This window comes from Manduca sexta, chromosome 24 (assembly GCF_014839805.1).
Source record: "Manduca sexta isolate Smith_Timp_Sample1 chromosome 24, JHU_Msex_v1.0, whole genome shotgun sequence".
NCBI classification, from domain to species: domain Eukaryota; kingdom Metazoa; phylum Arthropoda; class Insecta; order Lepidoptera; family Sphingidae; genus Manduca; species Manduca sexta.
This window is the reverse complement of record NC_051138.1, coordinates 125,697-152,758: the sequence shown is the minus strand read 5'-3', so window position 1 is coordinate 152,758 and position 27,062 is coordinate 125,697. Positions and strand designations below refer to the sequence as shown.

Here is a 27,062-nt window from a genome sequence, read left to right as displayed (position 1 = left end):
TATTCAGAAAATCAGCTTATCGGTCAACGTGTTGATATAAGATAGAAAATCATCTATAGATAATTCCTATTAAAAAATGAAAGCTTCTTCTTACTGATCAATACCTAGTCAATACACCGGATAAATATAATATTTTTCTATAGCTTTAACATTAAAGTTATAATTTTTCAGTTTGGTCGCCTTTGACGTATTTTAAATCAAGTAAAATAATAATATGTCAAATGCGGTCTATCTTTGTTTCTGAACGTAGTAGACTCTTAGTGTCAAATAGGCACAGCAGTCATACTGACATTACATGATAGGTTGCTAAAGCAGTTAACTACCGCTTATATTTTGCCGCTTTTAGCAGCTTTAAAGTAGTGTGCGTCTAAAAGTCAGCATTTACTCAGTCTTACATTTGGCGCTTGTTGTGCTGTATGGTTATATGCCGTGAGCTGTCGATAAAAAAATCATAAGGATGGCGGCGGCAGTAGCGAATGGTCGTATCAGCAATGTTGAAATAAATTCGAATAAAACTCTGCAAGAATGCAACGGCAAAGAAGAAAAAATATTTAATGGAAAAATTAGTGAACATAAAAACGGTTTTGTGAAATCCACACATATCAGTAACGGGGTAACGGTAAGTCGATTTTCACTTTTTTTATAACCTCTTGAAAAGTTAGTCACACTCGTATGTAGTGCACGATACGCCAGTGGTTTCCCGACGACACGCCCCGCCAGGCGTATTTCGTCAGGGGAGGTGACAGTAAGGGCCGGTGACGGTCATAGCAATGCAGTGAGCTGCTTGGCCCACTAACTCAGTGGTCAGCGGCCGGTGTACAAATAGGAACGTCGAGCACGACCTTACGCAAATTGAAAAATTAAATTCTGATGCCAAGGCCGCTCTGGGCCAACTTTGTGATTATACACACCTAGCACTTGAATGCCACACGCCAATCACCAAAGTTGATAAACATAACACTAGCACTACCATTCAAAATTATGGTTGTGTGTAACAATAATAGTTACAACCAAATATAACACAATACTCTTAAAAATGTCTTATTATACATAAGAAATTTTTAGAAAATAAATACACATTGCATTTCAAAAGTTTAATGAATGGTTTACACTTTACAGTATTCATATTATTTTCATTTCACACCTATTTTTTCTAATATATAGATTATTTGTTAAGTATAAATGTTTCTGGTATAAAATATATGAAATTGTAATTGGTGAGTAATTAATATGTATGCTGATAAATGGTTCTTAACACACTAAAAGTATAGGTGTATTGTGTTTATACACTATGCACAATATAGGCAATACATGCGACTGAGGCGTGATACAGTGTACAAGATGGATTTTGTAAATTGGGCAGTGCAGGCAGTAAGTGTCATAAGTTTTCTTGCACCTCCATCTCCACTCACTTTCATTTATTCTTGAAAATACAACATTTCTGAAAATATTAAGTACTTCATTCAAGAATTAAAAAAAAATTACCTTGAAAATTTAGTTATTTTTAGACACTGAAAAATCTTAAAAAGAACACATGTACTGTATATTGCCCATAGCTTTGCCTGCATTAAAGCTTTTCCTGCTACATAAGTCTTTCAATAGCCATCAATACCATTGGAACAATGCAAAGCCAGTATTATCTATCAATTTGTGTTTTAAATAACTCCAAAGCAGAGAGGTCAAGTATTTGTTATAACTTTCTTTTATGATTGTTTAATTTTTTATTACCCTGTGTTTTGATTTAAATAATTATTTTTGCATTCAATTTCATATAGCTTCAAAATGGTCCTATTTGAATTCATTTGCATATGATGTAGAATGGAACTTTTCAAAATCAAATAGAATTGTCATCCTTATCTATTTGGTTCAATATAGATTAAAGATGCTACTATATTCAAATATTGTTGTTGGCCTAGGACATTGGAGGTGCTATAGGAAATTCAAAAAATATCTTCATAATGATGGGAAGTGTCCTAAAAAACATTTTTTACAGTTACAGCGGTTAAAGTAGCTGCGGTTACTGCACCTCAGAAATCCATCTTCTAAAGGATTTTCCAAAATATTATGAACCATGTGCATTATGTTAAGTAGTCCGTGCCCGCGCCATCAAGCCAACGGTTCACAATACTAATTACCTATGTACATTTAATTGTAAATCCGTGAGTTAGCTGTTACGAAAGTCTTCTCATTTTATGATTATTAGCTCATTTTTAAATATGATTTAGTCATGTGATGAAATTGTTATTTTAATAGTCGCTCAATAAGTATGGCTTTGAAACAACATAAGATACATGTCTAGTGCTACGGGTATAACCTATAATATTGGCAAGAGACTACATTCCATAAGCTGAGGCAAATGCCCGTTTGTCGATTTTCTGTTAAAAAAACACTTCATTTCTAGTGGTGTTCGACGAGTGGCATAGAGTAGATGGGGCGGTAGAGTTGGCTTGCTCCTGCCGATACTTTTTGGGGAACGCAAAATGTCTAAAATAAAATCTTTCAATTGAAAGCCTTTTAAACGACCCAGGCTATGCCACTAAATAAATATGTTATGTTTTGTGCAAATTGTTTAAACCTGTAAATATAGAAATGTTTATAAGAAACATGATTACAACATTTACAATTTTTGTGCATTGCAGGCAATGTGGGATTTGATTTGATTGGCGTAGTAGTAGTAGGGCACGATGACAGGCGTTTACCAATTTGACACGACAGTGATCGTATTTGTAATTTGTCATTAATCTTGTAGTGTCAATAGGAGGTGTGGCGCTTATTATATTATTGACTGGTGGTAGGTCTCATATGTGTGAGAGACCGCCTGGGTAAGTACCACCAAATGTCTATTTCTGCCGCCAAGCAGCAGTGTGTAGCCGCTCTTGTGTTCCAGTTTGACGGACATTGTAGCCAGTATAACTACTGGACGTAATAAGACTTAACATCTCATGTATCAGGAGGGCGAGCGCAGTGGAATACCGAACAATACTTTGTAATTAAAGGGGCGGTGGTATCACTTACCATCAGGCGAATGGCAACCTCGTCTCGTCATTCAAATCAATAAAAATATATATATTTAGTATTAGTCAATGTATGTTAGCCGACCTGCTTCTCTCGTTATTTAGATGAATAAAAACGTTACCATGTCTTAAGCAGTCTCCTGTGAGGTTATTGTGCAATGCGTTAAACATGTAAATTATGAGAGCAGTAATCATAGACAACCTTGGAAATTATGAAGTATTTTAGGAGCAATTAAAGTAAACTTTTGGTATGAAGGAATTTTGTCGATCCTTGAAACAAATCAGTTTTCTCTTTCCTCGACAGTGTAGTTGGACTGCGCTATGGTTACCGTAAGGTGAAATGTTGTTTCGTTTGACGTTATAGACGAATGTGTGATATCATTGTTTAGTTGTCATGCATTTTTTTTAAATATTTGTAATATTGAATAGCAATAGCGCGTAGTTTTGGCACGTTTCTTATCTCATACTTATTGCAGGCGACACAAATGGATGAATAGTAAGTGTATTCTAAAAGAAATACTGCACCCACATGCTTAAGTTTAACTTCAAACCGTACAAAGTAAGCATAAGCTTTAGCAATTAGTAATATAACTGATGATGTTATTTTTGTTTGATTGTACGATGACACTGCAGAAGCATCGCAGAACGCCTTTATATCGCAATATACTGCAAGACACCGCATTGCGCTCGGCATTTCTAAATCTATGATTTTAAGTCATGAAGTCTGTAATTAAACTGGCTTCAATGTTGAGTTTTACGGTTTACAATAAAATAAAACAATGTTGAATAAGATGGCGGTTCGTCGAAAAGTCGTTCAAGGCTCGCTGTTATCAGCAACAGATCGCCACCAGCTATACGGACATATCAACCGCCAATTAAAAAGGGGCAAGCCACATCAGGTGAGCGGCCAATTCCGTTTTGATAACCGCTGTTATCTCTGCGACTAATAACTGATGAGTCGCGCGCATTGTCGCCTCATTCCATGTATCTAAATATAAACAAAAGTAATGAATCAAGATAGATTTCATTAATGTAGGCCAAATAGGAGCGACATGAACAGTTGCGGCGTACATGCTGTAGCTTAAGGGTAAAGTCACCAGTCACTGGGTAGTGGCGCTTGTTCAGGGTACTGTTTAATTATGGGCTGTTTGATTCGAAAAACAATGGTTCACTACTTGTATGGAAACTTCATATCCAATAGGACAACAATATTATTACGTAAATGTTATGTCTAATGTGCTTTGAATATAGCACTGTCTAGCGGAGACCTAAATGTATAAAATGCATCGGATTACGATGACGTCAAACACGTCAAAGCTGCAACGTTGTCTATTGCGTCAACTCGTGGCGTCAACGGCTGAGCGGCGCACGTAAATACGTACATACACGTCATAGACAAGTTCCCAACAACGACCGGGCCCCGTAAACCGTACATGTCCGTGTGTCTGGAACTTATTATTTTGTCAGATAAATAGAAACAGCATTTTATATGAAGATTATACTTCACTTGGCCATACCTGTACGTGTATTTAGTCGAGCAGCCGATCTTTTAGGTTTCGATTCGATTAAATATAGATCAAAATCTCAGGCTTGGTCAAGCTTTCAACCATCTTCTCTTTTGAAATTTGTATGGTTTTTAATGTCAATAGCCTCGCGAATAATCCTAGGCAGTAATCGGTGTTCTTTGGTAAGGATTTGTGGGTTATCTAGTCGCAGATAATGATTGACGCCTTCTTTCGTCACGACTCTACTACTAAAGTCTACTAAATCAAATCCCGTTTTACATTTAATTAAATCGCAACTTAAAAGACCGGCTGACAGTCCTCAAGACACTATGAGCTCATCCTGCGAAGATCGGACCGTCAACAGCAAAAATATTCTTAAAAATTGTATAATTATTAAATATAGGTACATATTGTAACTTTGACTGTTCCAACGCCTCAGTCCGCCCTTGACCATGAAGGCTGCAAACTGTTCGAAACATTTGGAAAAAAATCATGAAACAAACTACAATAAAATATCAAAAACAGGTACTTGAATATTTAAAGCCTATCGTACTAAGATTACAAACAAAGATATTAGTGTAAAGAGTACGGATAAACCTCTGGATAATTATGATAAATGCTTCCGGAAACATGCACAGTAGACCTTTATATCGGGAAAATTTGTTCACACGGTTATAGCAACTACAATTAATACGGCATGAAATTCAAACTGAATTAAGTGTTATTGCGACATTTATTGAAGTCATAAATGATGTGAAGAGGCAATCGTGGCGACTACAACAAAAGAGTATAATAATTAATATAATAATAAAGCGTTTTTAACTATAGTACCTAACTAGTTTTTAACAGGTTAATTTATACACGATTTAATTCTCATAACATTAAACAAATTTCTTCTCACAACTCCACCTATAATACTAGCTTAAACTCGCGATCTTGCGTTATGTTCTCTCCAGAACACAATATCATGATCATTTTTCTTCCACATTAATATTTCCATGTTGCTATACATTCGCTTGTCGCATCACAACAGCGCGAAAGTCTGAATGTTGGTACTCACGCGTGACGATTTCAATTACATATTGCGCGAGAAAAATCCTATCTGTTGATAGTTGTTAGTTATTACGAAGTATACGCTGTGCTTCACTTATTTTTACGTTAACAAGGGATACGATTTACTTCACTTAATGTTCTAAATCTTAATTGGTAACTATGTTTTTCTAAAATTAGACGATGTAGTTTCTCAGGGTACATGGTAAAATATACACTTGGATCCTCCTGGCATTTTAAAATTACTGGCTGGCTTACCTGGCTTCTCAGTTCTTATATTACAATAAGGACTGAACTTTTTTCATATATCCCATATATTTTGGCTATATTGGCCGGATTAACCTATATGCCACTCACCCGGTGTCATTAAATGCGGTTTATTTATTTAAGGACATCCAACGAAGGATACACGGCATATAATAAAAACAATGTCGTAGCATTTTTACAATTAGCAATGTGACGTGCCTCCTCAATTATAGGAGACCACAGCATGCAAATTTATATATTAGTACAGCGGCAATAGTAATAATATTTGTTATTAATATTATTTAGATATATATATAAGTAAAAACTTAAATCAGACAAAAAAGCATAAAACATAACAACATCTTATAACATGTGTTGGTGAATGTGATTAATTATAATTATTTATTTTTTGTTTGCATGTATAATTTGTTTACATACATAGGTGGTCATATGGAGGTTCAGACGGAACCTCATCATGTGGTCTTTATAACTGCTACATCGTTCTATTACTATATATTTATGTTGCTATTGCTACATGTGTAGTTAAAGCTGATTTTTACTGTATTCGTTTTTGAGTGTGGTTGTTTATGACGGTTCCAGCACAAGCCATGATGCGGCTGGTGTTATGTATAACAAGTATTGCCGCCATTGCTGGCGCAAGACGTGTCCTACGAAAACTCCTAAACCTCTGATATCCATGACGAACAACACCCTCGACAGCCTCGACCGGTAAAGAAGTATCGGTAGCGTGTGATTGCCCAAAGCATAACATCCCTTGCTTAATCCTGTCCTTTTCTCAATAGATAGTATAGAACTTATGATTTTCTTGTAGAGTGGATTCATACATAATTTGATTTATTTATTCATTTGCCTCCTCATAAATTGTGATTCTCTTAAGAAGATATATTCTTAAAATATCACTTCATCCGTCCGTCCAGACGCGACTATACTGATAATCTCTGGCCAGACATCTTGGAACAAAATTTGAGTATTTCTCCGTTGGACCAGAGACACGTCTTTTAACCCAGTCGACACTATACTCTTTGACTTGTTATTCCTGTGGATTCCGCCAATATGGAGTAGTTCGCGGGCATACTTATGCCATCTGTATCATATCAGCGTTTATAAAAATCCATTGTTTTGTTCCTGTGAGGAAGGAAACAAGTGAAATGTTAATGTTAATAATATGTTGCTCGTTGTGTTTCCAGCCGGAACCATGGTCGGGCTCGGGCGCGATCCCGCGCATGGACTGGTCGCAGTACGACACGTTCCCCGGCTCGTTCGAGAAGTGCACGCTGCTCACGGCCGTGCTCACGCACATCGGCCTCTACATACTCATGTTCCTCGGCTTCGTCAACCAGCTGCTTTTTAAACCAAAAGTCGCCACTGAGAAAAATAGAGAGGTAAGTCGCAACACGATCGCTACATACATTTTAATGTTGGTTGTGGAGTCTTGTAGACTTGTCAGTGCGCGAGCGCATCTGCTGCACAAGAATAAATGTTTGCATAATATACAAACTTATTCATTCGTATTATACAAGACTAACATTTTAACGTGGTGAAGCAAGGAGCTGACTGATCGGTGTATCCTTTGGTCCAGTTATTTATGACATGCTTTGTAATAGTTTACTATCGTTGTAAAAGAAAGATCTTGAAGTATGTTACCGAGCTGCCAATAAACACTATCAACGTGTCGAGGCTGAAATATATTGTGCTCATAAAACAACTGCGAGACAACTACGTACGTACGGCGATAATACGTTAATGGACTAACATTCTGGCCAACAACGTCAACACAAAAAATATGCAACATTGTACCGATTGTGTTATACTTTATAATAAAATATGTTTAATTCTGTCACAATTAAATTTTGTTGCTGTCGCTAATATATGTTTAGCTATGTTATAGGTTGTATAATAGTGCACAAAACTCAAAATAGCCAAAAAATATTTATTTAGTTTTCTCTACGAAAGATAAAGTCATATCAAAACCTCATTTATAAGAACAGCACCCTGTATAATCGTTAGAATCACCATAAAGTTTGATTGAGTTGATCCCTCTGCCTAACCGAATACACTGCAGCGACAATGCGGTCGTAGTGCAAACTTTCACTCGGCTCGGGCCCGCAGCCAACGGACAATGCACCGCGGTGCCGGCCAGCTCTCACTACACGCGAGCGATCTCAAGTGTTTACACAACTACAATTGGAAGCCTGGAAATATTTTAACCCTGTGTTCTATTACTGTCCAGTTACTTGAAGAGGACATAAAATCCTAAAACTTTAGTACAGCAGCGCGTACCCAGTCCAATTGTGACTGAACCATTCAGAGACCTTCCCAAAAACACATTAAAAATCATCAAAATCGGTTTAGGAGTTCAGTGACATACACACGTAAAAAAGAATAATAATATATACATATATTTAATATTTATTCAAAAATAAAAAACAGCTGTTTGCTAAACTCACATTCATCACACGTGTGAACTGTCAAAATTGAGATGTAAATTTTTCAAAATATCAGCAAGATTCTTAATTGTTTTTTGCGTAAGTACCGTCTACAAAATAGAAAGTTTGAAAAACGATGAATGACATCGGCTAACTCAGCTTGTGACGTGACCAAGGGAAATAGGGATTCATTTAGCTCGAGCCGCTATTCAATGGCAAACGGTGTTTGTCCAGTAAGGTAGTACGGCATCCTGCTTACCGCCGAGAGAAGCGGGGCTCGACTGCACTGTATAACTCAACCATATTCCAAATTTATTTTTCCTACACTTAATGTTAGGTATCCGTTGTCGATAGCTCATTTCATATGATTCAGAAGCGTTTGTATTTTCAGTACAATTAACTCGAATTCCGAACGTTAATGAAAAGCACGTGTTAGTTAGCGAGTGCTCAATGTATTTATTGGCTGTATGAAAACAAGCGTGTTGCCCAACACTACGTCTAGGGATGGCAAATTTAAGAAAAAAATATACTATTAGAAGAAAAGTTAAATTGAAATTATTTTTTATTATTGGAGCTATCATCACAATAATATTTAGTTGATGGATTCTGCGTGTGGATTACCGTTATGACGTGCACTGTATTAACATTGTTGCGCTGTTAGGGTTAGCGATGACGGACTGGATGGCAACCAATAACACTCATCCTTATGTCTCCGACACGTCATAACGTTTAATTTCTTACAATAATATGAATAATAGACCATACAAACACTATGTCATGTCTTCATTGGCGCCACCAATATGTCAGATGCTTCACAAAAAGTCAGAAATGATGGCGGAGTTTACCATATACAGTAGACCATATCCCACCACTATAAGTTTTGATCATCCAAAACATATCCCCTGCCTTTACTGCCCTATGGCGTTAGAGAGCAGCTTTAAATCGTCCGTCCACGTCGCGCTGAGCCGCGAACGTTCCGCACCGTTCCACCACCCGCCTTTGGTACAAAAACTATGACCGTGATGGCCTAGTAATGTCACCACTAAACAACAGCATAAACAAACTGACTAGCTCTTTGACTATGTCCTTGTAATGCATATTTAAGAAAACAGTTTACTTAGAAATGACTACGTCTTTTGACATTTTTAATCAAAAGCTTGTAATAATAATTTTGTAAGAGATGGGATGAGAAGATGCCACAGATTTCTTTTGCCGCAAGTACGAGGCATTTTGTGGTTCCGTCTCACCAGTCTAAATACACTAAAGTTACATAAGTTTACCTGTTTCCTCAATAAAATTGCTACTAAATGCTTTGGTGCATGATGCATGTACGAAATAAGATTTGCAATTTAAATTATTAAAATCACCGTGAGGGACATCAGAGTCCAAAACAGGTTGAAAATTGCATCATTATAATTTTAGTAAAATGGCATGGGTCACCAAACCACCACTTACAATGGCTTCTGAGTTTTACGAATGGCAACACTAGAGAACAAGCGGTGATATTGACCCTAACCAACTATATAGGTAATATACAAGACGACAGGTAGTTAGGCGTGCCATGCCATGAGGCTATCAAACTCGGCGAAACGTTAGTGTACTTGTATCACTACTCACACCTCTGCCTACTCCTGTCGGGAGCAAAAGCGTGAGCTTATTTATGTTCCACTGAACCAGTAAGGAAAAAGAATAATAGGCAGCGAGTCCATAGTACAAGGGCGCGCGATAGTTACATCGCGCGGTCGCTTCGGGAAAGTTGTTGTCATCGTGCCGGCCGCGCTCTTGTGAATAGCGATGCTATTTATAAAATGAACGTTATTTACCTTATTATCACTACGGAAAGGCATTTATAAAAACGAGGTGTCGTCGAGATACAGCCATTACTTTATTAAATATGTGGGCTGGTATGTATGTAGGTGGCGTTTGTAATTGGAAATTGGAATGGTACAAATATGTAACTTTTATTCCACCGATGCTGTATTATGTACTACTTTTCGTATATATATAGTTCACTCATAGCATTCGATAATCATCTTATCCCTTCCTTCTTGCCGTACCCAGGGAAACAGTAGACTAGCTTTAATACTAAAACCGATACTGACGAATATTTTTTGCATTGACATATTATAATTTGTATTTGCATCAGAGTTCGTTGGTGCATTTCTGAATTCATCGTTGAACTCTAACGCGTTCAAGTAAAAAAAAAGATCTTTCCAATAAAAAAATAATTTTCTAATGACATCACTCGTGTGTTCCTCCTATAATATGGATGCTCCACCTATTTATTCCCTCCTCCCACTAAAAGTAGTTTGCAGCGCTCTGAAGCTACACATCAGCGTAAGAATATTCGATGTGGATTACGATTTATTTAGAAATTATATCCTATATCTAACAAAAAATCTTTATATCGATAATATAGAAGGCAGCAGTCAAATAAATCGCTGTTAAAAAAATATCGTTATTCATTCTTGCTTAAATGTATGGTCGATATAGTTACAAATTAAAAATAATAGATGTTATTACTAGCAAAGTTCCTTGTTTTGTTGATATAAGCCATGTATAATTTTAAGAAAGCTTAATTTCGAAATTGCTTTGTTTTAAAGTTGTGTCTAGGCAGTTCGAGACAAGCACCACACCTCACGCAATTGTGGCAATAAACGAAAAAAATCAGGTCAAGTTCGTGTCAAAATTAGTGTCATTAAGCCAATTTTTGCAATTGTGTGTTGTTTTAAATTTGTGAATTACCGTAGAACAACTACGGAAAGGCTAAAAAATACATTTTTCTTCTACATAGTTTCCATTTTTTACTTCTTTTTTGTTACAAGACTTTAGGTGAGCCCTAAGCACCTTGTCAGGGATTTCGTAAGATTTAAATATGGAATTCCCAAATACCATTAGTTAATGTTGTTAGGTAACCTGCACCAATCAATAATATTCAAACTTCATCTATTGAAACAGTAGTGTAGTTGTGGCCGGTGAAGTGGCACTAATTGGCGCCTCATTACGCGCGGCCTGGTTTACTTCCCGCGCTGGACCTGCCCACTGCACGCTCGTCGCCTATATTTTACACTTCGATCGCAATCACGGCTCGTATATAGCCCATATGTTTTATATAGACTATGAATGCCCCACTGATGGTTTAACATTTCTCCCATTTTAAAACTTACAGGCGACCATGTTGGTCTATGGTGTTTTTGGTTTTAGAAAGCATCGTTTGTGAGATAGTAATTCATTCATGTACAGCAGGTTATTAGGGTTCGAAGATTTTATAAAATAAACAGAAATGTGACTATATCTTTATATCCCGAGATTTTTATTGTGTCGTGTGTATCAAAATATGCCAAGGCACTTCCAGTCCTGTCACATGTTCTTCCAAAACACAATTAAACAAACTTATGTACAGCTGATGCCATCAGTAGCATAATGAAGCGATGTGTTCTGCATAATTATCAGAGAGGCAAGACGGCATCCCGGACATTTCATTAAAAATTAGTGCTGTAGTGTTGGTTGCGAAGGTCCCGGTTTTAGTTTCATAATCCATTATTCTGCTTGGAGATCTTTATAATATTTTGCACATATTATACCTACATACTTTGTATAAAGGGATTCCACGTACTTCATAACTTGTGCACCGGACAGTACCACGTACTATTAGAGACAGGAGGTAAAACTAAGTGCATAATATAATATTTTAAAGTTCGCGATACGTCATCGGATCTGTGAGGGTTATTATCAGTTTCAGAGGTGTAGAACGTTCCGCCAGCGCGCAGTGACATCATGGCGAGTCCAGTGTGTCTGCGGGTGCGGAAAGCTTACATATTTATTAGTTGCATTGATATTCACACCAAATTATTATGTGTGTACGAATAAGTGCGGTCGACACGCGTCATATTTATCATTCAGAGCATGTGGACCGGCCTCGTCCCTTCCGTACCATCCTATGTCATAATTATTGTGTGTAAGATTATAACTGTTACTAAATTCAGCTATACTCAGTTACTTACAAACTTATTCAGAGTTTTTTATTAATCACCGGTTTAATTCTTCTATATATTTTTATTGTATATTTATACCTCGGACTTAGAATGTTTGGACTAACGCTCATTAGTCTTTATAAAAACTTATCCAACTCCACCCCTTACTAATTTAATTCGCAACCTTTCTCTCATACTACTCAAAAAATACAAAAATAAATTTTAACAAAGCTTTTGGAGCAGTAACTTGCTCTTTCTTTAGCTCTATATAGACTTGATACTCTACAATACGAAATTTGTGCGTCGAGCATCTCGCGTAGGATTGTGTGAAGGTCAGTGTTACGTTCTCGGATGTAATAACACATAAGTGGTGGACTATTATCATAATGTGATAAGACACGCCGCCGGCAGTGCGGACCGGTTCGGACAGCTAAGAGTAGACTATGATGAAGTGGGTGCTATGCGCGCCGCTGTCTTAGTGTCTGGGCTCTGCGTGTTTAAGTGCCCTCGAAGGCAGACGAGCTGACGGCCCACTCGTAGCCTTGTACGTCTATACTCTGTTCACAGAACATGTTCGATTTGCCACGTTAATACATATACAGTGATGGAAAATGGTTTGGTTGTCATATTAAAGGCGCTAAACTCTGGAAATACATTTCCTATTTAGATATTTTTTTTTTCTCAAATAGAAAGATATATTATCTAAGTCCTATATTATGATACTTTTTATCTCGGGCACGGCATCTCTAAAGATTTTAGGGAAATGAGGCGGCTATCAAAAACTACTTAATAATAAAACATTGTGTTCAATGATAGCTAATATAACACGGTTCTACTCAATATCCATCAGATTCACATGAGCTGTAATTAGACCCAGTTGATAAGCAGACGCATGACGAGGTCGAATCAAAATTTGCGCGCGAGTTGCGATCGGCCCGCGTTTCTGTTGCTGACCACAAATAAATTCAGATTATAAATTAAATAGATGATATTGTATATTTATTTGATATTTAGGTAACGTACCGCGACAAGATAAAAACGTGATGTAACAAAAAAAACTGATATCTGATCATAATACATAAACAACTATGCAGCCAGTCAGTTAAACTTAACATATTTGTTACCTCTTCATAATAAAATGTATTCTCAATAAAACAGGTAAATAGTAAATACTTACGTTCCGATAGTGATACAGTCAATTGTTAATGTAAATTTCCGTCCTGTATCCGAGCCTCTGTTTCCTAATGATACGACCGCGTATCGTCACCATAACACCAGTATTTTAATTTTATTTATTACTAGCTCACCCGGCGAACTTCTATCGCCTAACAGTCGACATATTGTTATTAATATTTATACGATACTAACGTCACTCAATTGTTTTTCCTTCACGGAACCCCTCCACTAACACTTAAACTTTATGGTATGATATTAACGTTCCAATTGGCTTTTAAGTATTATTACGAATCTTTTGTATGGGAATATAGAAAAGTGATATTTTTAGACTTTTTCAGGCAATTTTTTAAATTTTTCTCTCCGTAAGAACCATCCTTGTACTTCAAGGAATATTATAAAAAAAGAATTAGCGAAATCGGTTCAGCTGCTCTCGAAATTTGCGCTTAGCAAGACATTCAGTGATTAATTTTTATGTCATAGATAATACTGTTTTAACTTTATCTAAATTATTTACCATTAAAAAAACCGTAATACTGATCATATACGACGGAAACAACAGACTGTTGTAAATAATGAATGAAGTTTATGGGAAATTGCCCGGTGTTAACTGTGGGTAATGTAAAAATGAAGATATAAGGAACACACATTCAAAATATTATTAGCAATGGAAGCTCTTGGACGTCTTTGTCTATATGCAATATAAACTTGTTAATAGTTTAAGTGGCAAGCGAGCTGGTACCTGCTGAAATCTTCTATATCAAAGTAATCCTCGCGCGAATTTCTTTCTTATACCATATATGCAGTAATTTCAAAATTCCGAGCCGTAAACCTGGACATCTCAGGCCGCCATACTGAAATATCGTAAACGATACTATCCTACTTGAACAGAAAAACCAGAAACAACTTGTTTAAATCACTGATCATCAACGTATGCGAAGTTTTGAGCTAACAGGACTCTTGGAAACTTTGCCGCGTTTAATGATGGATTCATACATTTTAGGCATCGGTAATGAGTATACAAATGCGGACATATTCGTTAATATCACTCGGAAGTGATGAACGCATATTTGCGATGGCGTATCGACAACTCACCGTCATATCTTATCTGAGAGAAGCGAGCTCTCACTGCCCACTTACTCCTCATTGTTGTGGCGATAGGGTACGATTAGGCACTCGAAATAACTTCACACACTAACTTATATTGTGATCTTGATAAAAAGATAAATACTTTTGCAATGTAGAGACATTTTGATTCAATCGCCTGCTTCAAACTCTACTGCTGGCGACATGTGTACCAGCTCAAATCTCAGCAGTCGCTCCGGGTTACAGGCAGGCTCGACGCCTACTAAAGGTTTATGTCCTGCTCGACTCGTATTCATTTAATTCAAAAATAACGCGTCAATATTCTCAGTTATATTTCTATTATTTATAGCCGAAGGTACCCTCAGATGTGCGGTCTACTTGTCCGATGACGATGGTGAAGGTACATTTCTCATCGATATTCAATAAGTGCGTACGCCCAATACATTATGAGCGTTATCTGCCCGATTACCGCGCCGGTTCCTACTGATAGTGAGTGTTATGATACATTATTTATACATTTCTCATCAGCAACGCGTCTATGCCTTACAGGTTAATATTACTTACCGACCACGTGGTGAGCTGTGTCTTCAGTAAGCCACAGGCACAGCGTTAGTTACTGTTAATAATACTACTTTAAAGCCTACAATTAACTTTAGGGCTGACCAGCTTCCTCGTCCTTAATCACATCATGACGAATATTATAAACTCGATCACGTGTGTGAGCAATGAAAGCGGCTTACCCAGCCCTGTCGGGAATAGGAGTGCTTGTACGCTTATAAACCTTATAAACCTCTATGTTATATTATAAGACGCCAATATTATAAGGAATTACTATTAGGTCCAAAAGAAGTGTCTTAAGATTCTGAGCTAAAAGAGTGGCTTTGGTCGAGAACTCATTAGTCACAGTGACAGATTATTAAAATTTAATGTAATCCCACTCGAAAATCGTCGCAGGCAACAAGATCTATTACATCTATACAAATTACTTCACAATCAATTAGACTTATCGTACTTATTAAGCTTATTAAATTTTAACACGAAGTATAATCCGCGTTTACCTATGAGGACGTTAAACTTACAAGTATGCAAAAATAATACATCTTTCTATAATCCTCTTACAAGAATGTGTCGCCTGTATAATGAACTATCTATAAAACATCCCGCACTTGATATTCACACTTCAAAATATTATACTTTCCGACGCTCAGTAAAACACATATTATCCACAGCACCGAAGTCAAATACAACTTCCACATCGTCTGCCTTACATTAGCCAACATATTTTATATTTATTATTATTATTTTGTAACTAAATAACATGTACGTGTCACCTAATTTGAATAAGTTGTATACACTTCTATTTGGATTCTGACTAGCCATTAGATCCACTGTAATGTAATTTAGATAATTATTTTTAGTAATCTGTTAAGTGTATCTTTATAAATAAACTAGCTTTTGCCCGCGGCTCCGCCCGCGTTATAAAGTTTTTCGGGCTAAAGTTTTCCGTTATAAAAGTCACGCTATATATTTTCCCGGGTGCCTATGTTCTTCCCAGGGTCTCAAACTGTCTCCATACCAAATTTTATCCTAATACGTTGGGTAGTTTTTGAGTTTAACACGTTCGGGCAGACCGATGCAGCGGGGGACTTTGTTTTATGATATATTTTTGTAGAACTTTTTAAGAGGAACAATCCCGTCATACATTATTGTTGCATAACTTTAACCGTTTACGCAGCGCACGCAACAGAAGCTCTCAAAACTAATAAATTGTCCCCGTTTTTGCATCATGTTTCATTACTGCTCCGCTCCTATTGGTCATAGCGTGACGATATATAGCCTATAGCACTTCACGAACAAAGGGCTATCCAATACAAAATGATTTTTTTAGTTCGAACTGGTAGTTCCTGAGATTAGCCATTACTGCTCTGCTCCTATTGGGTATAGCGTGATGATATATAGCCTATAGCACTCCACGAACAAAAGGCTATCCAACGCAAAAAGAATTTTTCAGCTTGGACCGGTAGTTCCTGAGATTAGCCATTACTGCTCCGCTCCTATTGGGTATAGCGTGATGATATATAGCCTATAGCACTCCACGAACAAAGGGCTATCCAACGCAAAAAGAATTTTTCAGTTCGGACCGGTAGTTCCTGAGATTAGGCATTACTGCTCCGCTCCTATCGGGTATAGCGTGATGATATATAGCCTATAGCACTCCACGAACATAGGGCTATAAAACGCAAAAAGAATTTTTCAGTTTGGACCGGTAGTTCCTGAGATTAGCGCGTTCAAACAAACAAACAAACAAACAAACTCTTCAGCTTTATATAATAGTATAGATAAATAAATAAATTACTTTCCGTCTTTAAAAATGTCCCATTGAAATTCTGGGGGCGGATTTTTATGGAAGATATAGTCGAGTGGTGTATTTAACTATTTTAAAATCAAACATGGGTTTGGTGTAAGCAAAAAAATACAAAACTCCAGTAAAGTAAATAATATACCGATCGAAATAATGTGTGGCATTTTATTGATATAACTAGCTTTTGCCCGCGGCTCCGCCCGCGTTATAAAGTTTTTCGGGCTAAAGTTTTCCGTTATAAAAGTCACGCTATATATTTTCCCGGGTGCCTATGTTCTTCCCAGGGTCTCAAACTGTCTCCATACCAAATTTTATCCTAATACGTTGGGTAGTTTTTGAGTTTAACACGTTCGGGCAGACCGATGCAGCGGGGGACTTTTGTTTTATGATATATTTTTGTAGAACTTTTTAAGAGGAACAATCCCGTCATACATTATTGTTGCATAACTTTAACCGTTTACGCAGCGCACGCCACAGAAGCTCTCAAAACTAATAAATTGTCCCCGTTTTTGCATCATGTTTCATTACTGCTCCGCTCCTATTGGCCATAGCGTGACGATATATAACCTATAGCACTCCAGGAACAAAGGGCTATCTAACACAAAAATATTTTTCAGTTCGAACCGGTAGTTCCTGAGATTAGCGATTACTGCTCCGCTCCTATTGGGCATAGCGTGTTGATATATATAGCCTATAGCATTCCAGGAACAAAGGGCTATCCAACACAAAAAGAATTATTCAGTTCAAACTCCTAGTTTCTGAGATTAGCCGTTACTGCTCTGCTCCTATTGGTCATAGCGTGATGATATATAGCCTATAGCACTTCACGAACAAAGGGCTATCCAATACAAAATGAATTTTTAGTTCGAACCGGTAGTTCCTGAGATTAGCCATTACTGCTCTGCTCCTATTGGGTATAGCGTGATGATATATAGCCTATAGCACTCCACGAACAAAGGGCTATCCAACGCAAAAAGAATTTTTCAGTTTGGACCGGTAGTTCTTGAGATTAGCCATTACTGCTCCGCTCCTATTGGGTATAGCGTGATGATATATAGCCTATAGCACTCCACAAACAAAGGGCTATCCAACGCAAAAATAATTTTTCAGTTCGGACCGACAGTTCCTGAGATTAGGCATTACTGCTCCGCTCCTATTGGGTATAGCGTGATGATATATAGCCTATAGTACTCCACGAACATAGGGCTATCCAACGCAAAAAGAATTTTTCAGTTTGGACCGGTAGTTCCTGAGATTAGCCATTACTGCTCCGCTCCTATTGGGTATAGCGTGATGATATATAGCCTATAGCACTCCACAAACAAAGGGCTATCCAACGCAAAAAAAAAATTTCAGTTCGGACCGATAGTTCCTGAGATTAGGCATTACTGCTCCGCTCCTATTGGGTATAGCGTGATGATATATAGCCTATAGCACTCCACGAACATAGGGCTATCCAACGCAAAAGAATTTTTCAGTTTGGACCAGTAGTTCCTGAGATTAGCGCGTTCAAACAAACAAACAAACAAACTCTTCAGCTTTATATAATAGTACTAGCTTTTGCTCGCGGCTCCGCCCGCGTTATAAAGTTTTTCAGGCTAAAGTTTTCCGTTAAAAAAGTAGTGGTTTCCCGGGAGCCTATGTTCTTCCCAGGGTCTCAAACTGACTCCATACCAAATTTCATCTTAATACGTTGGGTAGTTTTTGAGTTTAACACGTTCAGGCAGACAGATGCAGCGGGGGACTCCCCGCTGCATCTGTCTGCCTAAGGTCATGTTTTATAATATATTTTTTACAACTTTTTAAGTGAAACAATCCCGTCATACATCATTGTTGCATAACTTTAACCGTTTACGCAGCGCACGCAACGGAAGCTCTCAAAACTAATAAATTGTCCCCGTGTTTGCAACATGTTTCATTACTGCTCCGCTCCTATTGGTCATAGCGTGATGATATATAACTTAGAGCACTCCAAAAACAAAGGGCTATTCAACACAAAAAGAATTTTCCAGTTCGAACCGGTAGTTCCTGAGATTAGCCATTATTGCTCCGCTCCTATTGGTCATAGCGTGATGATATATAACTTAAAGCACTCCAAAAACAAAGGGCTATTCAACACAAAAAGAATTTTTTAGTTCGAACCGGTAGTTCCTGAGATTAGCCATTACTGCTCCGCTCCTATTGGGTATAGCGTGATGATATACTTATAGCATATAGCACTCCACGAACAAAGGGCTATCCAACGCAAAAAGAATTTTTCAGTTTGGACCGGTAGTTCCTGAGATTAGCCATTACTGCTCCGCCCCTATTGGGTATAGCGTGATGATATATAGCCTATAGTACTCCACGAACATAGGGCTATCCAACGCAAAAAGAATTTTTCAGTTTGGACCGGTAGTTCCTGAGATTAGCCATTACTGCTCCGCTCCTATTGGGTATAGCGTGATGATATATAGCCTATAGCACTCCACAAACAAAGGGCTATCCAACGCAAAAAAAAAATTTCAGTTCGGACCGATAGTTCCTGAGATTAGGCATTACTGCTCCGCTCCTATTGGGTATAGCGTGATGATATATAGCCTATAGCACTCCACGAACATAGGGCTATCCAACGCAAAAAGAATTTTTCAGTTTGGACCAGTAGTTCCTGAGATTAGCGCGTTCAAACAAACAAACAAACAAACTCTTCAGCTTTATATAATAGTACTAGCTTTTGCTCGCGGCTCCGCCCGCGTCATAAAGTTTTTCAGGCTAAAGTTTTCCGTTATAAAAATAGTAGTTTCCCGGGAGCCTATGTTCTTCCCAGGGTCTCAAACTGTCTCCATACCAAATTTCATCTTAATACGTTAGGTAGTTTTTGAGTTTAACACGTTAAGGCAGACAGATGCAGCAGGGGACTTTTGTTATATTATTTAGAACTTTTTAAGTGAAACAATCCCGTCATACATCATTGTTGCATAACTTTAACCGTTTACGCAGCGCAGGCAACGGAAGCTCTCAAAACTAATAATTTTCCCCGTTTTTGCAACATGTTTCATTACTGCTCCGCTCCTATTGGTCATAGCATGATGATATATAGCCTATATATAGCACTCCAGGAACAAAGGGCTATCCAACACAAAAAGATTTTTTCAGTTCAAACCGGTAGTTCCTGAGATTAGCCATTACTGCTCCGCTCCTATTGGTCATAGCGTGATGATATATAGTTTATAGCGGTCCACAAATAAAGGGCTATCCAACACAAAACGAATTTTTCAGTTGAAACCGGTAGTTCCTGAGATTAGCCATTACTGCTCCGCTCCTATTGGTCATAGCGTGATGATATATAACTTTGAGCACTCCACAAACAAAGGACTATTCAACACAAAAATATTTTTTCAGTTCGAATCGGTAGTTCCTGAAATTAGCCATTACTGCTCCGCTCCTATTGAATATAGCGTGATGATATATAGCCTATAGCTCTCCACGAACAAAGGGCTATCCAACGCAAAAATAATTTTTCAGTTTGGACCGGTAGTTCCTGAGATTAGCCATTACTGCTCCGCTCCTATTGGTCATAGCGTGATGATATATAGCTTATAGCGGTCCACAAATAAAGGGCTATCCAACACAAAACGAAATTTTCAGTTGAAACCGGTAGTTCCTGAGATTAGCCATTACTGCTCCGCTCCTATTCGGTATAGCGTGATGATATATAGCCTATAGCACTCCACGAATAAAGGGCTATCCAACGCAAAAAGAATTTTTCAGTTTGGACCGGTAGTTCCTGAGATTAGCCATTACTGCCCCGCTCCTATTGGGTATAGCGTGATGATATATTATAGCCTATAGCACTCCACGAACAAAGGGCTATCCAACGCAAAAAGAATTTTTCAGTTTGGACCGGTAGTTCCTGAGATTAGCCATTACTGCCCCGCTCCTATTGGTCATAGCGTGATGATATATAGCCTATAGCACTCCACGAACAAAGGGCTATCCAACGCAAAAAGAATTTTTCAGTTTGGACCGGTAGTTCCTGAGATTAGCGCGTTCAAACAAACAAACAAACAAACAAACAAACAAACTCTTCAGCTTTATATAATAGTATAGATAGAAGTATAGATAAAATGTGTTGATTTTGTGAAGGACGCAGTGGTACGAGGCGCTATCGCTACGATGCACGATGAGTTGTGCGAGTGAATTATGTGTTGGTTGCAGGGGTACGCGCCGCTCTACGACCCATTCGAGCAGTTCTTCTCGCGCTACGTGTACCGGCGCGTGCAGCACTGCTTCAACCGACCCATCTGCTCCGCGCCCGGCGCCGAGTTCACGCTCAAGGAGCGCGAGAGCACAGACCACAACTGGACCTTTAGGTCTTTCTTTCTTTCTACTTATTTTAAGTTTTCTCCAAGAAATAATGAATATATTATTGTATGTTAAGAATAGTAAATGCAGAACGAGTGACGTGGTTCGCGGGCAATCTCGAGTAATAAAACTTTTCCCTTGTTAGTGCAAACATCAAAGCCGCCCTTTCCGTAGTCGGTATTGCAAGCAAAACATGTTTGACAGTTAGCGTGTCGTTGCGCGTTGCAGGTTCACGGGCACGGAGCGGCGCTGCATCAACCTGGGCTCGTACAACTACCTGGGGTTCGCGGAGGGCGCGGGGTCGGTGACGGAGGCGCCGGTGACGGCGGCCGTGCGGCGCTACGGGCTGGCCATGTGCTCGCCGCGCGCCGAGCTCGGCTCCACGCGCCTGCACGCCGAGCTCGAGGCCGCCACCGCACGCTTCCTCGGCGTCGAGGTCATACCGCCCACTGCATTCTTTGCCTTTCATTCATTCTTACTATGGTATTAAAAGAATTTATAGATAATAATTTTGAAGACAAATTGCGTAGTCTGCAACGACACAACTGTTTCATACTTTACAAATTGTTTTTACCAAGTTATCGAAAATAAATAAATATATAATTAATAAAATTCTTCTTATTTTGGAAGGCAATCATTGAATTATAATGTAATGTTACGTCGGCAGGCGGCGATAGTGTTCGGCATGGGGTTCGCGACGAACTCGCTGGGGCTGCCGGGGCTGTTCGGGCCGGGCACGCTCGTGCTCAGCGACGAGAACAACCACGCGTCGCTCATCCTCGGCCTGCGCCTGGCGCGCGTCACGGTGCGCGTGTTCCGCCACAACGACGTGCGCCACGCCGAGCGCCTCGCGCGCCACGCGCTGCGCGAGCGCCGCTGGGACAACGTCGTCATCGTGGTGGAGGGCGTGTACAGCATGGAGGGCTCCATCGCGCCGCTGCGCGCGCTCGTGGCGCTCAAGCACCGCCTCGGCCTGCGCCTGTACCTGGACGAGGCGCACAGCGTCGGCGCCATGGGCCCGCGCGGCCGCGGCGTCAGCGACCTGGCCGGCGTGGCGCCGCGCGACGTCGACGTGCTCATGGGCACCTTCACCAAGAGCTTCGGCGCCGCCGGCGGCTACATCGCCGGTCAGTGCACACACACGCGGCACCTTGCCGGTGTGAGACGTTTGTGTCCGCCCGGAAATTTGGTATGGAGATAGTTTGAGACCCTGGGAAGAACATAAGCTCCCGGGAAAATATATAGCGTGAGTTTTATAACGGAAGACTTCATCGCAGAAAACCTTCACGACGCGGGTAGTATTAATATAAAACAAAGCCCCATTTTCTCCTTGTGTGTATTTAGTGATGACAATTAATACTATTTCGAATTAATTTCATTAGCATCAAAATTTTCATGTTTTAGCACGTTAAATAACCATCCTAATGCTTATTGCTATTATGACGCAAGAATTAAAATGCACATTAAAGAATTATCTAATAATGCTTTGCAATAATTCTTTTTAGCAATTTGCATGCAATCAACGGACTAAGTTTAGGGCTCAAAATATGATATTAAAATATATGATATTGACTTGTATATTATAGAATATAGAATGAGTATTATAAGTGCCTAGTAGAATGTGCAAGTTCTTCCTAAATTACTTTTAATTCGATACTCAGGCATAATAGATTTATTGTGTGCAATATTATTTAGCCTATTATTTGGTAATTGTCCAAAAATATAAACAATTCAATGAGCCACTCCGCGTAACGCATCTCTCGCGCCTTTTTTCTCGCTCACACCTCCACTCAAAGCAGGTCGTGTTAGCGTTAGCATTTTCCCGGAGTTTATCATTACGCTGCGGGCGGAGCACAGCGCGCGGCGGCGCTGCTAGTGCGGAGCGCGCTACCGCACCAGTTATTCAGCGCTTCACGAGATTTAGCAACTGTATTTAATTTGTGAAATGCTAAATATGATTTAGCATGCTAACAATTAATGCCAATTAACCCAACACTAGTGTGTATGTTGTAGATTTACTCAAAATCTACTAAACGAATTGTTAGAGAGAGATTGGCTTGGAGATAGTTTAAGACCCTGGCTATGGGCTACTTTCTATCCTGGGAAATATATAGCGCGAATTTTACCCCGAAAAACTCCTACATGCAGATGAAGCCGCGAGCAAAAGCTAATGTTCTAATAAGCCGAATTTAATATTTCTCCGCCTGAAGCTACAGATATCCATTCATTTGGCTCGGAGGCATAACTGAATTACGGTAGACACAAGGTCTGAAGTACTATTGTCACGGGTTGGATCCCCGAGTCCGGTAAAGTAATTTTGAATTTTTCTGCTCAGTATCAGCCCGGAGTTTGGAATTTGTGCCTGACATGGTGAAAGACAAAGTACATAATATGGCGAAAAGTGGGTGCGCTAGTGGCGTCTTTGTCGTCCCTTTAGGGATAAAACGTAGGGTATGTGTGTAAGCAGTAATATAACATTTTGACCGAATTTTTAGGAATTACGTATTTAGTTTTGCAGTGATGTAAACCCGGAGGGGGTTTCTCAGTACAGTCATGATTTTTAGGCCCGCAATCAATAACCAATCCTAATCGCTATCTATACATCGGTTCCAAAGAGTGAACCAAACAAAATAAGTCATGCCTTATGACCTTTACCTGAATTGATTAATTTTCTCGACCGATCCCGAAACAATTACTCGAGTCATTTATTGAAATTACTCGTAAAACAAACCTTTAAGACTTCAGTTAACTTACTGAAATTTTATCAAGGAATTTAGGCAGGCGCCGTTTGAAGATTATGTTTTTCGAATTCCAAGTGACAGTTTTTAGAATTATCTTGACACAAAACCCCATCACAAGAGTCGATCACGCATGTCTGAGTCATCTGATATTGGCAATAAATAATAGTGATACCTCCTGCCATTTGCAAGTTGCGTACATAATATTCCTTTTGCCTACCTGCGAACACACAACTAGAAATAAGTAGACTAATGTCTAATGTGTAGCCAGTAGCAGTGATTACTCACCGCTGTGCTGAGTATTCCAGTATAAATATAATAACTTATTACACCGCACAAGCATTACTTCAATCATAAAATTCATTATGTACTTTTTAGAATAATAAACAAACTGTTGATATTGGTCCAGTACATTTTGCTATCCAAGTTGAGAAATTGACATGCATAGCTTGTAAGAATAACATCCAATCATTCCCATATGGTGGGTACATAAAGGAGACGAGTTTTTTTGGAATTAAGAACCTTTGGACAGTGAACGTGAAATAGATACTGGTGCAGCCATGGTTCCGTGAATTTAATTTCTATATATTATTATGCCCACATAAAGAGCCATTTCGCCATATAGATTTACAACACCAGTTGTATACTTTGCCCTTGCAGGACATGGACATTTTCTACTATTGCGTGGGTTCCGTCGTATATGGGTAACTTTCGAATGCCTAAAACCTCATTTTGAAGCCCAGCTGATTCAAAAATAGATAATTATTGTTGCAATAATCCTACTTGAAATGTTCAATAAATAAACCCTGACTCATCGTGTCGTTTATTCGATATCTGTCGTTTATCTCTATTTACTGATAGGAATATATATGGTATTGACTTTTTCCAATAAATGCTGATATCGCCAAAAATTTACATGGCGATAAGGTGCGATTCCACTAATTTCGTTGGCAAATATTGAAAGTCGCGAATACTGTCGCGCCCGGCGGACACTGCGGCGTGAAGGGATGCACCCTAACAGACGGAACTATCTACACCGTACGTAAATAGTGATCTTGCCGACTGTCCATAGTTATATTTTGCACTGGGGACGCATTTTTCCAGTGGCGGGCTCAGACGGCGCAAGGCATTGGGCTGAAGTAAAAAAAAGTCCCCAATTTCAATTTTTTTTACGCAATACTGTGAACTACGTGACCTAAAACATGGGGGTCATCAGTTGGGCTCCGCAAGGTTCCGGGCGGTTGCTCGGTTTGTAAAGGTTGGCACTGCATCTTGAATAAAATGTAGAGTACATTAGAAATAGGAGTCTGGTTTAGGAAATTTACGCCATTACATTATCTAGGTACTGAATGTTTTCGTGGAATAGCTCCTGCACATCATGGACCATTTCATCCACAAAGACGCGCATCACTATTTTCACTAAATACTTACAGTGTATGTAAGCAACATGCGTGCACACGCACACTACGATCGATAGCGATCATAAAACGAAGTGAGGCGCATCTTCGTCATTGAAATGATCTATAGCGTTGTGCAACGAGGTCGGCGCGTGTCGGGAAAATTGATTATTTTTATTTCTTGTCGGTTGACATTTTCTTTGGATGCTTGCTCAATACCATGTGCAGTGAGTAAGTTGGGCACGGTAGGGATGTCCATTTGATGTACGTGTGGTGCGCAGGGTCGGCGGCGCTGATCAACCGCGTGCGCCTGGCGGGGCACGCGCACTCGTACGCGCACGCGATGTCGCCCGCCGTGGCCGCGCAGGTGCTCGCCGCCATGCGCGCGCTCGACACGCCCGCCGGCGTCGCGCGCGTGCGCAAGCTGCGCGACAACGCGCTCTACTTCCGACGCAGGTACACACTCACACTGCACACTGCACACTACACAACCGCGTGCGCAAATCATCTACCCATGTATAAAGTATAAATCTCCAAGTATAAAGGAATCGGCAGTAAAAATCCGTTTTTGACCTATAGTATTGTCGAATGACTTAAAAAAAATAGTCAAACGATGTGAATAATTTGCGCAATTGTTTATTATTTGTGGTCGGGGTGCAGGTTACGCGAGATGGGAGTGGTGACGTTCGGACATCCGGAGTCGCCGGTGGTGCCGATGCTGGTGTACACGTTCAGCAAGATGGCGGCGACGGTGGAGCGACTCACGGCGCTCGGCGTCGCCACCGTCGGCGTCGGCTTCCCCGCCACGCCGCTCAACAAGGCGCGCATCAGGTACGCACCGCACCACGCTCATTATCATTACCTATATTTTTCACTCAACTTCCGAAATTGTTCAAATTGAGGATTAACCTTTTTATTCTCGCCCAAAACTTTTCGGCTAACGGCTCACTGTTTATGTGTTATTTGTTTAAATAAAGTAATCCAATTATTCATTATTTGTATGAACAAAGGAATTTATGCCTTGATAGGTTTATACGTTACTAACGTTTTTAATGCTTTTGTAATCGATGTTTTGTATTCTTTGTTCATATGTCCACCAATTATTGTGTGAGAATTATAAAAGTGGTATTTTTGATCCTCATGTACAATTGAAGATTGTACATGAGGATCAAGATTGTAGGTAAAGATGGTTTGTCTGATGGTAGATATAGTACCTGTCCATAAACAGTTTCACGTGCAGAATATTGATGTATAATAGGCGGTGCCTAACTGCCTTTTACAATAAACGATCCTTATCGCATTTTTCGATCGACCGCGAAAATGGACCGATCACAATAAAGTATTCGTTTGTAATGTTTACAAACGGGTGTTTGGATTGGGGTGTGGGTATCGTGTCGCGTGCGTCGGTGCAGTGCGTGGTGTTGCAGGTTCTGCCTGTCGGCGTCGCACTCGCGCGCGCAGCTCGACGCGTGCGTGCGCGCGCTGCGCACCGCCGCGCACGAGCTCGGCCTGCGCTACTCGCGCCTGCCGCCCCCCGCGCCCACCGCCGCGCCCACCGCCGCGCACTAGGCGCGCCGCCTCGCGTGCCTTACACGAGCTTCTACTCAATAAATTATTTCTCCCGCCCGCCGTCTATCATTACTTAATATTACCTGCGCATACGTTAGTGGAGCCTTCGACTAAACTCGCGCGTCCAGTGTACACGCGGCTCTACACTATGTGTATA

At 39.6% G+C, this 27,062-nt stretch overlaps 1 protein-coding gene across 1 annotated transcript; it reads left to right on the top strand.

Annotated features, from left to right (window-relative positions):
* Positions 1–324: 324 nt before the first annotated feature.
* LOC115452114 (serine palmitoyltransferase 2) lies at positions 325–26,962 on the top strand. The gene is made up of 8 exons (XM_037442179.1): positions 325–619; positions 7,024–7,218; positions 21,055–21,209; positions 21,430–21,637; positions 21,869–22,328; positions 25,618–25,792; positions 25,997–26,167; positions 26,764–26,962. Exons 1-8 carry the CDS (start codon positions 458–460, stop codon positions 26,903–26,905), a joined length of 1,668 nt encoding a protein of 555 aa, XP_037298076.1. The 5' UTR covers positions 325–457; the 3' UTR covers positions 26,906–26,962.
* Positions 26,963–27,062: the final 100 nt, after the last annotated feature.